We start from the raw sequence: 17145 nt of genomic DNA on the forward strand, positions 1-17145 counted from the left end.
ATATTTATTTGTAATATACTTTTATCAAATTAAAAAGATAAATTAATTTTTTGATGATTTAATTTAATATTACCAAGTAAAAGAGTATTTCAAGAAATAATTATTTGACTTACGAAAGGTGCATATATTTTAAAATATTTTTAAATGGATGAAGATAAAACCAATTTATAAAAGTTGAGATTTTATGTATATATATTTTTTAAAATTAGTGAGTCAAAACCCATTTTTCCCTTATCACTTCACCTCCTCGTAAAATATATTATTTTTTTATTAAATAAAATAAATTAATGGAAAATGAAAAAGTTATGAATCATGCATGTGGTGGAATATCCATTTTTCTATTAAAAAAGATAGATAAATTTCAATTAAATGTCATTAAGACATTCGATAATGATTTACTGTCAAACACATTTTAAGTAAATTGGTTCAAGCTATTTAATTATTTGATAATTATAATAATTTTTTTCTATAAATGCTCACTAAGTATACTTAATAATAGAATTTAAAGGCTTGGAAATATCTTTAGAAACCGTTTTTAAAAGAAAAACTTTTGAGAATCAAATATAAAGAATAATTTTCTCTATTTATTCTTTATGATTTTATTGCACATTTATATATAATAATGCAAAAGTTTTTAAAGTATTATTTATAGTTTTAGTTATTATTCAAAATACTACATAAAAACTAATTGAAAACACTTAAAATTTGTTCTCCAACACAATTTTTTTTTTTTTAAAAAAAAAAACAAAAAATTGTTTTCAACTATACTTTCCAAATATACCATATAATTTTTTCTTCAATAATTAAAGTAGTGAATGAATAAAATATTTTTTTTTTGGTGGTTTTTTTTGTCAAAAGTAATATGTTCATATCAACCAATATAACTAAACTGAACCTATTAATAATTGAGATAATAATTGATTGATTGATATTAATATATTATTTTTAACCCAATAGAAAAAGTCAAATATTTTAACTTTTCTATTTAGAAAAACAACAAACACCAATTAAGTTATCAATAAAATAATCGACATAATAGATTCATTTTAATTACATTAGTCCATATCAATATATTACTTTTAGTTAAATAAAAAAAATTAAATATTTTAGTTTTTTCTATTCATTTAAAAAACAAACACAGGTAAGTGCTCAATAAAATAATCGAATATTTTATTTTATCATCAATTTAATATTCATTTTGAGATTAGGCCCAATATTGTGGGCCCAAAAATATGCCATGGAGCAAACAAGCCCAATGTGAACAATGTTTTGACAATATCCAAAACTCAGATGGTCAAAGAGATCATAAATTCGTTTAGAAATCCTTAGGTCACTACTGGACGTAACATTTGAGGACACAATTTTTTTATTTTTTTCTAGATTGTATTTATTGTCATAAGACTTTAATAATTGGAGTTGACAAGTAACGAGACTTGATAAAGTTTGCGATTTCAATTACTTTGAATTCGTTGCAAACAGGAAATGAAATAAATTGATGATGAACAATTGCTTTCAGGGCACCTTGAGATTAAATATAATATATATATATATATATATATATATATATATATATATATATATATATTTTCAATACCAGGAAAATGGATGGAAGATGAAAACACGACACTTCTGTTTGAAAATTGTGATTGAAAATAATTTTTTATTTTTCATAATAAAAAACAATTGTTTAATTAAGAAGATTTTTTTTTTTTTTGAAGAATTTGTTTTAAATATATATAGATTGTTATTTATAATAAATTTGAGGAATTTCTGGTCATTTTTCGTACAAAGTTTTGACTAACAATGGAGAATATTTGAAGAGGTTTTGGATTGTATATGGGCGTAAATATGAACAGTATGATATAAACTGTTTTTCATATTCGATTTTTTTTACATAATTTTTTTTCAAAAAAATTGAAAATTAGATTTTAAACCTACTATCAAAAATTATTTTTTAATATTTGTTTTAAAAAACGTTACCAAATAAAATATATCATTCGTGCATGAGATTCATGAATAAGTTATATTAATGATTTTTATTAGCGATTATGGTAAGCCTTGATTGACAAGTTTTTGGTAAGCCTTGATTGGCATGGAAGGCAAATATTGTGTTTGTAATTTGTACATATTTTCTTATTTGTTTAGTTTTACCTTGTTTAGGAGTTTTCCTTATTTAGGAGTCTTGATGTATCTCTTCTCTATGTATATATATTTGCAACCGATGAGAATAAAAGTACAGAAGAAAATTGATCCAAAATCACCTAGAGTTTTTTCATGGTATCAAAGCCATTGTGAGCTAAACATACATCATCATGGCTGGTGATGGGAAGAAATGAGATGATGGAGGGTCCAACTCTGACAGAAAAATACTGACCCCCTATGCATTGACTTCCAACGATAATCCAGGTAATATAATTACCCAAGTTCAACTGAAAGGTGAGAACTATGATGAATGGACGCGTGCTGTGCGTACTGCTTTGCGAGCCAAAAAGAAATATGGATTCGTGGATGGATCAATCAAACAATCGGACAACGATTCACCAGAACTTGAAGATTGGTGGACCATCAATTCAATGCTTGTCTCATGGGTGTTTAACACCGTTGAACCCACACTTCGATCAACCATATCTTACATGGAAAATGTAAAGGAACTTTGGCAAGAAATCAAGCAACAATTTTCTATTGGGAATGGTCCATGTGTACAACAATTGAAATTAGATCTTGTGAATTGCAAGCAGGAAGGGCAAGGCATAGTTGTCTATTATGGTCGATTCAAGTCTCTTTGGGACGAACTGAACAATTATGACTCAATTCCAGTATGTACTTGTACTGGGTGTAAATGTAACATTACCACTCAGTTGGAGAAGAAACGGGAAGAAGAAAGAGTTCATCAATTCTTGATGGGATTAGATGAAGATGGATATGGGACGGTATGTTCCAATATCCTGAGCACCGAACCTTTGCCGAATCTAAATCGAGTTTATGCTATGATTGTACAACAAGAACGAGTACGGACCATGACTCGGACAAAGGAAGCAAGAGGCAGCCGCATGAGTTTTGCAGTGCAAGCTAGTGGTCGAAACCTAGGAGGGGATAGAAAAGACAAGATCGTGATTTGCTCAAATTGCAAGCAGAAGGGACATGAAGCTGATAGTTGCTTTCAACGGATTGGTTATCCAGAATGGTGGGGTGACAGGCCACACACAACCACAGGTGAGCGTAGTGGTGATCGTGGACGTGGTGTTCAGTAGGGTACAGGTGGAGGACGAGGACATGGAGGGACTGCTAGAGCCAATGCAGTTCAAACGTCAGGAACTGATGGTGGGAGAAGTGTTGTGACTGATTCTGATAGAACAGGAATTAGTGGGTTGAGTGACAAACAATGGGCCACAATTCTTACCATGTTGAACTCACACAAAGGTGGTGCTAATAAGAGGTTGACAGGTAAGCAAAATATTTTGCCTTGAATTGTTGACATAGGGGCTTCGCATCACATGATTGACACATATGAATGTTTGAATGACTTGCGTGATATTATGCCTTGTCCGGTTGGGTTGCCAAATGGAGCAGAGACCAAAGCTTTGAAAGAAGGAACTGTGACTCTTGGAGAAAAATTGAAACTACGACATGTTTTGTTTGTACCTAAATTGAAATGCAATTTGATTTCTGTGTCGCAGCTTCTTGATGATTCCAATCTTGTTGTTCAATTCACTAATAAAATTTGTGCTATATAGGATTGCAATTCGAGGATGCTGATTAGAGTGGGTGAACAACGCGAGGGGTTTTATTTTCTCAAGGGAGTGGCTCTTATTTGTGCTTACAAGACAACTAGTATTGCGTCTTATGAGCTCTAGCATAGAAGAATGGGTCATCCCTCTTCTAGGGTAGTAGATTTAATTTATGAAGTTGATAGTGTTGGTAGAAATGATGGTGTGAAGAATAAGTTTTGTGATATTTGTTTTAGAGCTCAACAAACCAGAGAAGTGTTCTTTTCTAGTGATAATAAAGCTAAAGAATGTTTTGACCTGATTCATTGTGATTTATGGGGAGCTTATAGGGTTCCTGCTTCTTGTGGAGGTATTTATTTCTTGACAATCATTAATGACTGTTCACGTGCAGTGTGGATATATTTGTTGAATAGAAAAGATGAGGTTGCTTGTGTTCTTAAAAATTTCATCGTAATAGTGAGACGAAAATTTGAAAAATATATGAAAATTGTTAGGAGTGATAATGGTATCGAGTTTATGTGTTTGACAAAATATTTTTCTGAACATGGAATTTTATATCAAACTTTGTGTGTTGAGACGCCACAATAGAATGGGCGTGTAGAAAGAAAGCATCGTCATATTCTTAATGTAGCGAGAGCCCTGCGATTTCAGGCATATTTACCTATTGAGTTTTGGGGTGAATGTGTTCTTACAGCTGGATATTTGATTAACAGGACACCATCTATTTTATTGGATGGTAAGACACCATATGAGATCTTATACGGACAAACCCCCTCCTATAAGCACATTCGAACTTTTGGGTGCTTGTGCTATGCCCATGACCAGAATCGGGATAAAGACAAATTTGCTAGTCGAAGCCGAAAAGGTATTTTTGTTAGGTATCCGTTTGGAAAGAAAGGTTGGCGGTTATATGACTTGGAAAGCGGCCAATATTTTGTTTCAAGGGATGTAATCTTTGTTGAAGCAGAATTTCTGTACTTCAATAATAATGTTAACTCTTCCTTGACCCATAATAGAGTCGTGGATTTCTCTGCAGATGATGAGGACCCATATATGCAGAATGACATGGAGGAGCAACAGGCTTCTGTCTCGGATGTAGAGCACGAGATTGATGTTGAGATGGGTCATAATATGGAGATGACTACTGATGGGAATACTGAAGTAGGAGACAGGGGCGACATCGACGTGTCAAGACCTATGGTGTCTGAGGAATAGTTTGGCAAGGGAAAAAGGTTAAGCAACCTTATGTTCGGTTGAAAGACTATGTAACACATACCATTCAAGTAAGCCACTCAGCGAGTTCATCGTTCCAATCAAAATCCTTAGGTACACCCTATCCTTTAGCACATTATGTGAATTGTGATAAATTTTCTGTACAACATTGGTTCTTTCTAGCAGCTGTTACCACAGGGTGTGAACCAAGTACTTATGCTGAGGCAATAAAAGATGAATGTTGGAGAGAGGCAATGAGAAAGGAGATATAGGCTCTTGAAGACAATGAAACATGGACAATAAAAGACTTGCCTCCCGGGAAGAATACAATCGGGAGCAAATGAGTCTACAAGATTAAATATAATTCTGATGGAAGCATCAAGAGATGCAAGGCGCGCTAAGTGATTCTTGGAAACAAACAAGTCGAAGACATAGATTACAATAAGACTTTTGCCCCGACAACAAAGATGGTCATAGTGCGAATGTTTCTTACTGTTGTAGCTGCGAAGGATTGGGAACTGCATCAAATGGATTGTACATAATGCCTTTCAGCACGGTGAGTTAGAAGAAGAGGTATATATGCAGATGCTGCCTGGTTTTGCGTCTCTAACACAGGTAAAGTCTGTAGACTTCGAAAGACATTATATGGTTTGCGACAGGCACCCAAGTGTTGGTTTACCAAGTTAGCAGCGACTCTAACAGGTTATGGATTTAAGCAGTCGTATTCTGATTACTCATTATTTACTTATAAAGCTCAACACATTCAACTCAATGTTCTTGTCTATGTTGATGATCTAATTATATCTGGAAATGATGGAATGGTTGTGCAATAGTTCAAAGATTATTTGAGTCGGTGTTTTCATATGAAAGATCTAGGAAAATTAAAATATTTTTTGGGGATTGAAGTTGCAAAGAACTCAGATGGTATCTTCTTATGTCAATGCAAGTATACATTGGACCAAGAAGCAACATACGATGTCTCGCTCTTCGGCTGAAGCGGAATATAGGTCCATGGCAACCACAACTTGTGAATTGAAATGGTTGAAAGGATTGTTGTCTACCCTTGGTGTGATGCATTCTAACCCTATGCATTTGTACTGTGATAGTCAGACGGCTTTACACATAGCAGCTAATCTTGTTTTTCACGAACGAACAAAGCATATTGAAGTTGATTGCCATTTTGTACGTGATGAGATACAAAATGGTGCTATTCACACTAAGTATGTTCATACTTCCATGCAGCTCGCAGACATTTTTACGAAAGCTTTGGGAAAACGATAGTTTGACTTTTTTCTTCCAAGTTGGGCATTCGGAATCCTCATGCACCAACTTGAGGGGGGTATTAGTGATTATGGTAAGCCTTGATTGGCAAGTTTTTGGTAAGCCTTGATTGGCATGGTAGGCAAATATTGTGTTTGTAATTTGTACATATTTTCTTCCTTGTTTAGTTTTGCCTTGTTTAAGAGTTTCCTTTGTTTAGGAGTCTTGATGTATCTCTTCTCTGTGTATATATATTTGCAACCGATGAGAATAAAAGTACAGAAGACAATTGATCTAAAATCACCTAGAGTTTTTTCAATTTTTTAGATTCCTAAAAGGGATTTTTGAAAAAAGACTTCCAAATATTAGAAAATATTTTTAATCCGGCAAGAATCACTCTCAAATTAGTGTTTGTTTTTTGTTTTTACTTAATTCTAAATACAACTTAAAATTAAATAGTGTTTAATAATATTAAGTATTAAATTATTTATTTTTATAATATTTTGTTTCTATTAAAGCATTACAAAGTAAAAGAAAACTAATATGTTATTTTTCGATTTAGAAAAATTCAAATATTTTGGGTTTTTTTATTCAACAAAAAATTTATAATAAGTTATAAAAAAATAGAAAAATAAACAACTTAAAATTTGAAAGTAAATTGTTTTTAGCAAAAAGAAAAAAAAAACAAAAACAAACAAACAAACAAACACCATTGAGTCCATTTGACCGGGTTTATGAAAAACACTCTTTAAGTTAAAAGGTATTTTTGAAGAAAAATAAGATGTTTGACAAAATTTAGAAAATATTTTTAAAATATTGAAAAATCACTTATAGTGTTTTATGAAAAACCACTTGATAAGTTCATTCTCATCAAAATACTTTTTAGAAAAAATATTTTTACTAAAAATATTTCAAGTAAAAATAATATTAAGTATAGGGATGACAACGGGGTGTGTTCGGGACGGGTTGCCCCCATCCCAACCTTGTTCCATTTATTCAAAATAATTCTCATCCTTGTCCCATTTAAAAATTTAAATAAGACAGATGAACCTTATTTTTAAATTTTTTGAATTACATTAAAATAAATATGTTTTATAAATAATTAAATATTATAATTTTTTATAACTTATTTTATTGAAAATATTTATTATTATTATTATATAATAAAAATATGAAAATAAAAGTTAAATTAAATTAATTTTTTTAAATTAATTTTATATATAAACAGGATGGGGGCAGGGTGGGACAAGGAAATATCCAAACCTGCCCTGAACCCATCTTGGGTTAAAAAAAAAAATCTCAAATCTACTTGCAACCCGTTTATTTAAATTTTAAACTCGTGTCGTTTAGAACGAAATAGGACGGACACTCAAAAAGCTCATCCTATTACCATCCTTAATCAAATACACTCTAACAACTTATATGGTAGTGATTTTAGGAAGCAATTATTTTGATAAAAAATTTTCAAAGTTAAAAAAATTAGAAATGCTTCCTAAATTTACTTGATAGAATTACCACTAAAGAGATTCTTAAAGTCATTCTCCTCGTGATCAATTCCAATCAAATGTTAAAAGTAAATTGGTACAAATTTGTTCAATCATTTGATACTCATAATAAATTCTTTTTAATAAATGATCACTAATAAGACTTAATAAAGTTTGAATAATTCGTTTTCAATAGTTAAAGTGGAGAATTGAATAAGAGTTCCTTATCTTAATCTTCAGTAAGATCATTATTTGAACTTGAGATTTTATTTTATTGGTCTTAGAATGTGGTCTTTTTCAATTGTTGGAGTGGTGAATTGAACATGAGTACTCTTTTTTAGTCATCAATGAGATCCATGTGACAAAATGATTTTTTATTTTTTAATACTAAGAAGTGATTGTTTGAAAAATAAATACAAAAATATGATACTTTTTTATTATTTATTTTATTTTTACATTGAATTCATTTTTTTTCAATAGAGAAGTCCACTTTTTGAAAAGACAATTTTATTTTTTATATTAATTTTTTTTATATTATACTTATATTTTCAAGAGATGAGTTTATATGTATATATATATAAATTTACATTGTCAAAGACACTGTAAATTCACTTATAAATCCTTAAACCACTACTACACATACCTTCGTAATCCTGAGGAAACAAAATTTTAATCAAATATCATAAGTAAATTGCTTTAAGCTATTTATTTACTGATGATTAGAGTCCATTTTTTTTTATAAATGATCACTAGCCATAATTGTAAGCACACTAAATTTCCATTTAATTCCCATCTAGAATATTCCCAAACATTTATATTTCATAAAGTTTTTATGCAATTGTCTTCTCATTGGATTGATTAACATCTGCCCATAATAGAAAAGATACCCTTTAGGCTTGCATGACCGTGTTAGTGTGAACACAGTGTCCATGAATATCAATCTAAACGAATGGTTCATTTAGGTGATAACATGGCTATCAAGGATATCTTTTTAAATGAGTGGCTTATGTTGGTCTTTAATGATAACGATAATGGTACCAAAAAGGGATATTTCATTATAATCACTTCAATAATGATTATTATTATTATTATTATTATTATTATTATTTGTTCACTAGTGAGAGTAGAGAATTAAGCTAAGGGTTCTCTTTCCTGATTGCCAATCAACTCATTGTTTGCAAACCATGATTCTATTTTATCATCAATTGGATGTTGAGTGTCAGAATGAGGCTTATTTTCGGCCAAACGCATTTGACAAGGTCTAGGCCAAAAACATCCAATGGACCAAATATATGGAACACTAGGAATAATTTGCTGGTTTCATTGCTATTCTAACAGATGGACGGTGTTAGTGATAAGGATAATGATCTGAGTTTATCTCAAATGTGATAACGAGTTTATCTCCACTGGCTCTATCCTATATTTGAATATTTGTAATCTATGTTTAGATGTTTATCTCTTGTAACAACCTTTGATTTTCTGAGTTTTTGATCTGATCCAAATGTAATTCCTCTCATATAAATATTTGTATATACTCTGTATCTGGTAAGCTTTTCCAGAACAGTTTCTGTTTCTTTCAGACGAAACATCTATAGTCAGAGATATCATAGATTACATGAAAGAGCTGTTAGAGAGAATCAATAATCACAAAAGCAACTTGAAGTGGATTCCAGTGGAAATGAACTTGCTAGGCATATTCAAGGACTAAAAATCAAATGAAATCATAGTCAGAAATTCGCCTAAGATTTCTTTAGCACTCTTGTGATATCCCACATTAGATATGAGAATATTTGATACTACATATATATAATGGTTCTTCTTAATTATGTATAGATACGTTTTAAAGTTGTAAGAGCTTACTATGTTTAGAATAAATAATATTTATATAAGATGAACCAGTCATTATAAATTATATCAAAGTCAATTCTTGAACTTAATGTAAGATTTCTGTTTATTCAATCTTATAAAAGATGTCTATTTGTTTAGTTTCGTAATAATGTGGAATACAATGAGGATATATTGTTTCATATGAGGGTAATTGTAATATCTCACATCAGATAAGAGAAAAAGTTTATACTATTATATACGTATGAACTCTTTTTTGTTACAATTTGAAATAAATTGTATGGTAATCAACCAACGCATTTTTATTAACAATATGATTGATGATTGATTAGGAAATCTTTGACCTTATTTCAACTTCAAGCCATGAAATAGAGAGAAAAAAAAAGGCACCAAGTGGGAAACTAATTTAAGAATGAGAACAAGTTATATTTCGGAGTTGTGAAACGAGTGAATACTAGAATCACAATAGCCCATAACACGATAAAAACCCTAAAATCAATCACACATAATAATAAAATTTAAAAAATACATAAGCCTCGTATCTACCAAGCTCTCCATGTAGGCCACTAGATGTGTATAATAAAATTTACACTATAGCAAGATATAAATGTACAAATAAATAAGACTTAGTTACAAATGAATGAGATATAAAGGTACACATATGGTACCATTCGATCGATGTGACCTTTTTGATGCCTATAAAAAAAATTATATTTCCATATCATAATTGGAGCCTAAAATAAATCACATGTTCAAATATTTAACAAAGTAACATAAAAATAAGGTACAAAGACATAAATCAAATTTGAATAAGAGAACAAACATGTTTTGGAATCCAGACTGTTGGGCTCATCCCCAAGGCAACTATCATCACTAGCTAGTCGATCGTCAATTTATCTCTTGCAACTTCCAACGGCTTTCACTCCTTATACTCATTTGACATATGCTAATGCAAAAATTCACATGATGGTGTAAAAGAACTATTTACTTCTCCCTTTTCTAATCTCATTTTTCCTTGAGGCTTCATTACTTGCATAAACTTAAGCATTTAATCCATTACAAACATCATCTTCACTATCTTTTCATGGGCCCATTTTTCTTTATGCACATTTTGACATTTTTTGCACCTTAAAATCATTCCATAACACATAAAAGATGTAAGTAAATAATGTAAGAGAACTAACATATTAATTGGGCATTTCAAGTATGATTACTACTCAAACGAATTGAATTATATAGAAGATAATCTATTGATATGTACTTTTTGTGGAGTAATAACTGGTTGGCTATGTTGGTGATATCAGGCCCCTTTGTCGGTTCACCAGTGAGTAGTAGGTCCCAGTAGGGCCTTTTTCCAACAAGGATGTGTGGGTCCCCTTCTCCACCACGTTTCCTTTATCCACAACGGCTATCAAATCACAATTCTGAATGGTACTCAACCTATGGGCCACCACCACGCTCGTCCGTCCCATTGTCACACGCTCTAAAGCTTCCTGCACCACTGTCTCTGATTGGCTATCTAGTGCGCTCGTTGCTTCATCAAGTAACAATATTGCTGCGTTTTTCAATATGGCCCGAGCTATAGCAATCCGTTGCCTCTGCCCACCAGACAATTGTAGCCCTTTACTAGCACACCATGTATCATAGCCATGCTTGAGTGCAACGATGAAATCGTGAGCATTGGCTGCCCTTGCAGCCTCGATGATCTCTGATTCGTTGATTTCATCTGATGATGCGCCATAGGCAATGTTGTCTCTTATGGTGCCAGCGAACAATATGGGCTCCTGGCTGACTAGTGCAATATGTTTCCGTAGGACCCTGAGGTGGTAGGTCCTTATATCTTTTCCATCAAGCTTGACAATTCCTTTGAGGGGATCGTAGAATCTTTCTATCAACCCAATGATGGTTGATTTGCCTGACCCACTCTCTCCTACCAATGCAGTTGATTTCCCAGGGTCTATGTCGATTGAGAAACCCTTAAAAATGAAGGCGTTGGGCCTAGCTGGATAAGCGAAGTCCACTTCTTGAATTTGAACATGACCTCTTATTTTTTCGGGTTGGTAGCTATCTGGGTTTTCAGGTTGGATTTGGGTGAGGCGGTCAAGGATGGCAAAAACGGAGCGAATAGCATCGATGCCCTTGGCAAGGTCATTGGTCATGCTTCCTGCATCCGCGATGACACGACTTGTGCTAACTAGGATCATAAAAGTCTGTAAGAATGCTTTTGATGAGATATACCCGTGGGAGAGTAATTTGCCACCGTACCAGAAGTCAAGAGCCCAACTACATGACAAGAGACTTTGGGAAATTCCTAAAGCTATTCCTGAGAACCAGGCCTGGCGTATACTCTCCTGTATGGGTCCTTCTTGGGCGACCTCCAGCATTTTGAGAATTCGGGCCTGGGATGAGAAGGCAGTGATGGTGCGAAGGTTGGAGACAGCTTCAGCGGCGAGCTTGCCGCTTTCTTCTTGGGCCTTGATTGCCTTGGCAGACATACTCTTGAGTAGCACCGTTCGGGTGTAGAATGAGATAATCATGAGGGGTTGAATTGCAATCATGACCATAGCCAATCTCCACGCGATGATCAGACCCATTGTGCCCGAGATGGTCACAGCTGAAAAGGTTTGGACGATAAGTGACATTCGATCACCCACTAATGATCTTACCACAGTCGCATCTTTGGCAAGTCTGAAGCAGATAGCACCGGTGGAGTTGTCGTCTTGGTCGAACCACCCCACTTCAAAACTAAGAATCTTGGAGAACATCATCTCTCTCACTCTCTTTGTCAAATTCTCTCCCATTGCAGCAAAACTGTAATGTTGGCAGATATTTGACAGCAACGAGAGCACAAACAACGCGAAAAAACACACAGAATAAATTCTGGTATGCTTCTTCATCTCCTCATGGTCAGGTAAGAAATATACGGATATCATTGATCCCATGGAGAACGCGTAGAGCGGCTGAATCGCACCGGACAAAACCGCGCTCAAACATCCTATGCTGGCTTCCTTCCACTCAGGATAGTTCATTGCGAGCAGTCTCCAGAATGACGGCACTGGAATGCCCGAGGTAACAGTGGCAGCTTCTTCTCCTGCGGGCATGCTGTGTAAAGGGGAGTTGGGGGGAGTGGAGTTGCTGCTAGTGGTATGGAGATACAGGGAGGTGGCGGGGGTTAAGGATGTCACAGCCTTCCATGGCTGATCGGCTTGCTGGAGGCGAACCAGGGAAGTGTAGAGTCCAGCGGGGTTTTGAATGAGTTGGTCATGAGGGCCGGTCTCTACTATGTGACCATCCTGTACCACAGCAATAATGTCGGCATTACGGATGGTGGACAGGCGGTGGGCGATGATGATGGTTGTGCGGCCAAGGGCAGCGCTGTCAAGCGCCTCTTGGACCACTCGCTCGGACTCGGAATCAAGAGCGCTGGTTGCCTCGTCTAGGAGGAGTATTCGCGGGGCTTTGATGACTGCTCTTGCAATGGCGATTCTCTGCTTCTGCCCTCCGGACATTTGAACTCCTCTCTCCCCCACTTGAGTATCATATCCATCAGGCAACTCACAAATAAAATGATGAGCATGAGCAGCTTCGGCTGCAGCAACTACTTCTTCCATGGTAGCGTCTTCCTTGCCGAAAAGTATGTTCTCTTCAATGGTGGTGGCAAAAAGTGATGGTTCTTGGCTCACTAACCCCATCTGCGACCTTAGCCACTTGAGTTGTAGCTTATCAATGGCGACCCCATCAAGCAGAATCTCCCCACCAAGGGGATCATAAAACCTCTGCAGCAAAGCTACTGCTGTGGACTTTCCCGACCCGCTGCTACCCACCAACGCCACCTTTTTGCCCGTCGGGATTTTGAGGCTGAAATCTTTAAAGATTGTTATCTCTGGGGATGACGGATATGCAAATTGAACGTGCTTGAATTCCACTTCCCCACACAGGTTTTCCAAGGTTTGGCCTTCCATGTTGTCAGAATCTATCTTTGGGACCCTTTTTATCACCTCCATTATTCGCTCTCCCGCGGTGCATGCTTCCGACAAGTACTGAAGGTTGGATAATCCGGGGCCTAGTGATCTGGTGGTGAAGAGAATAACAAAACTTGTTACATTTTTTTCTTGATAAAAAGAATTCAGAAGCCAAATGTTTTTGAAAATATTGAAGAGACAAAGAGATCATTACGTACAATCCACCAATGGCCATGACAGCCCCAGTAGCAAAAACGGTTCCTCCCTGAGCGCCATGATACATCACCAATCTACTACCGTACCAACACATGAACGCCCATATTCCAAGAACCACCCCATTGCCGCCAATGGCCAAACCCTTGGCCACACCCTGGCGCAGACCCAATTTAAAGGGGCCTTGCAGAGCTGCAGAGAAGGCAGACTGAGTTTTTCTCTCTCCCACGAAGGAGTAAACAGTTCTTATAGAAGAGATGGCCTGCTCTGCTATTGTGGCAGCCTTGCTGTACTCTTCCTTCATCTTCCTGGCCAGGTTCATCAGTGCACGTCCATATATGAAACCAGGAATCACAAGCAGAACGACAAAGGGAACGCCTACAATAGCTAGCCTCCACAGCATAGCGAAAGCTACTATGTAGCACCCTACAAAAGATGCAGCGTTTATCAACAAGTTTGGGACCTGCAGCCATGTGAGATTGAAAATGAGAAATTAAAAAAAAAATTAAAAAAAAATGGAATCAAATACAAGTAGAATAGCATTAAATCAGCAACCTTTTCGCTAATAACGTCTTGAATCACGAGACTATCCTCGGAGACGCTACTGATGGCCTCTGCTGTGCCGGTCACATGCAAATCAAAATACTCCACGTCCTGCCTCAACAGTGCTTTCATATATCTACTTCTCATCCTTGTAGCTTGTCTCTCGGCAGTTCTTGACCAGCAATAACCCTCTACAAATCAAATCCAACTCATCCGTCTCGGCATCTCGGATAGATAATCTAAATATTCTAATTCATAAAATAAACTTCTTTTTTTATATTAACATATAATCTTAAATTATTAAATATAATTAATAACTATTAAATATTTAAAAATAAATATATATCAATATTATATATTTATTTTTTATATTCATATAATTAAATTATTAATTTTTTTATTAATGATTAATATTTATCTCTATTTTAAAATTATTATATATCAATATAATTAATTTCATGAAAAAAAATATATTAAAATTTTCTAAATCTACCCCAATTGCTACTTTCCCAATTCCTAAATTCAAACCAAGAAAGAAGAAATACTAATCACGGATCATCAATGAACTTTGATTGAGTACAAAACACTAAAATAAATAAATAAAAATTAAAGTAAAACCCACCAAGGAAAAAAGGCACCCATGACCCACAAGCAATGTACAGCAGTATCAGGGCATTCTGCACTACCCAAAAACCAAATCTAAATTAGCTTAAATATGAGATAAGAATAATTAAAATGAATGAGAAGAAAAAAAAAAAAAAAAAAAAACCTGATTGATTTTATGGGAGAAGGCATCACCGGAAGTGGAGGCACTGCCGATATTGTTCATAATCTTGTTGACCACAAACAAAAGTGTCGGCCTGTAAAGCCCAGCACAGATGGCTCCGAGCAAACCAAAAGCCATCAAACAATAATCTGCGGTGTCGGCATGCATGAAAATGGACCGGACAGACCCGATATTTCTCCCCATCTCCCCCCACAGAGAAAAATGAGGGAGAGAGAGGGCACTTATAGTAAAAAGAAGGAGAGAATCAATGGAACTGGATGATGTCATAGCTGATGCGCACGTCGGTTATGTGTTTCCAATTTAAATTTCTAAATTACCATGAAAAGAAATATCATCACGACCCTTATCATTTCACAATCTTCCCTATTATAACTTTTTTTTTTTATTTTATTAAATGTGATTTGTAAACTACGATAATAATTATATGACATGGATGATAAGTTAAAAAAAAAAAAAATCAGCATTTTTTTCATTTTTATTTATTTATTTTTATTTCTAATTTCTTTATATCAAGTTTGCTAACATCCAAATATAGTAATATATAATAGGGAATAGTATTTGTTTTTTTTTATTGATTAGAAAAAATTAAAATATTTGATTTTTTTTTATTAGTTAAAAGTGACTTGTGGATATCAACCAATATAACTAAAGTAAATTTATTATTAATAGGTTGAGTTTAATTATATTTATTAATATTTTCATGTTATTTTTAACTTAATATAAAAAGTCAAATATTTTAATTTTTTATATTCAATAAAAAAACCAAACATCGCGATATTCGATCAAACTCAAAATTAAGTAGCAAAAAACCTTCATGTTAAATTTGAAATAGTAAGAATACAAAATTAAGTGCAAAAATTATAAATTTGAATTAGTAAGAATACAAAGTATTTGGTATTATCTTAGGTTTAAGAACTAAATTTAATTTGATTGTGTGATAATAAAAATAATAGAAGTATGAAAATAATTCATTTTTACAAAAGTATGATATATAATAAAACATAAGTATATTGTTTAAGTGAAGCCGTTAAATCTTCATTTAATAATACAATTTCACATATTATAATTAAAACTATAAAAATGTTATCATTTTTATTTTATGGAAATGTTACAATTATATTTTTAACCCTCATTTATTATTATAAATCTCTAAAAATTTAGAATCAAATTTTCATCCAAACTTCAAAATTTTTAATTATAAAAATAAGTTAATTAAGTAAAAATTTTATTTATAATTCTATTTTTATTTATATAGTAAAAACTTTATTTTAAAGGAAGTTCATATTTCATTTTTAAGAAGAATAAATATACTTAATTATAAATAAAATAAATAAATTATATGTAGATTTACAATTAAACATAATTTAAGCTTACGCTAAAAACATGTCTGTAGACCCCTTAATGAACCAAAGGTTTATTTTCCTTTTTTACCATCCCTCTTTGGACCGGGAAGAGCATGGAAGTGGGGGACGGCTGCCAGGAGCAAGCTGCATGGGACATATAGCCACCTTGCCATGGTGGTGGTTGAGGATGGAGACTTGTTGAAGGAAGAATAGTGGAGCCGTTAAAAGCTTGCAAGGGAAGCTAAGAGAGGCGGATAAAAAAAGAAAGAAAAACAGAGCAAGGGGCGTGGAGCAAGTGGGCTCATGTGTGAGGGATTTTCGAAGGTTTTGAGAGTTTTGAGAGAAAAATATGTGAGAAGAAAGTTGGGAAGAAGGGGTATCTCTGCGTTTAGGGGATAGAGTTTTTTTTTTAGCAGGTGAGGATGAGAACTGAGAGAGAGGAAAAGAGTGGAAAGAGGTTTTTAGCACGTTGAGAAAAAAATAGCGAGCAAATGAGAAATCTTTTTGAGGGGATGTGAGAAAGGAGAATGGAAGAATAAAAGAGGATTTTGCTGAGTTTGGGGAAGCTACATAATCTAGTGCTTGAAGTTGAGCAATCCTTGTTTGAGTTGGAGTTATTTAGGTGCAACCACTGCATGCTCTGTTTTCCTATTTTTGCACCATATTGCTCTATTTCTTGCTGATATTTGGGTTTGTCTTTGATGATTGAGTGAGGACATTAGAAAACATGCATGCCTGAAATCATCTACATATGCTTTCTGTTTGTTC

At 34.0% G+C, this 17145-nt stretch overlaps 1 protein-coding gene and 1 pseudogene across 1 annotated transcript; one reads left to right on the forward strand and one right to left on the reverse strand.

Moving 5' to 3' along the window:
* The first annotated feature begins 1848 nt into the window (after window positions 1–1848).
* LOC132253382 (uncharacterized) lies at window positions 1849–5935 on the forward strand (annotated as a pseudogene).
* Window positions 5936–10755: 4820 nt separating this feature from the next.
* LOC100259876 (ABC transporter B family member 15) lies at window positions 10756–15217 on the reverse strand. The gene is made up of 5 exons (XM_002264672.4): window positions 15017–15217; window positions 14870–14924; window positions 14260–14438; window positions 13710–14167; window positions 10756–13600 (listed from the first exon to the last, which is right to left on the reverse strand). The coding sequence occupies exons 1-5, from the start codon at window positions 15215–15217 to the stop codon at window positions 10816–10818; spliced, it is 3678 nt and encodes a 1225-aa protein (XP_002264708.1). The 3' UTR covers window positions 10756–10815.
* Between the last annotated feature and the right edge of the window lie 1928 nt (window positions 15218–17145).

This window comes from Vitis vinifera, chromosome 19 (assembly GCF_030704535.1).
Source record: "Vitis vinifera cultivar Pinot Noir 40024 chromosome 19, ASM3070453v1".
NCBI classification, from domain to species: domain Eukaryota; kingdom Viridiplantae; phylum Streptophyta; class Magnoliopsida; order Vitales; family Vitaceae; genus Vitis; species Vitis vinifera.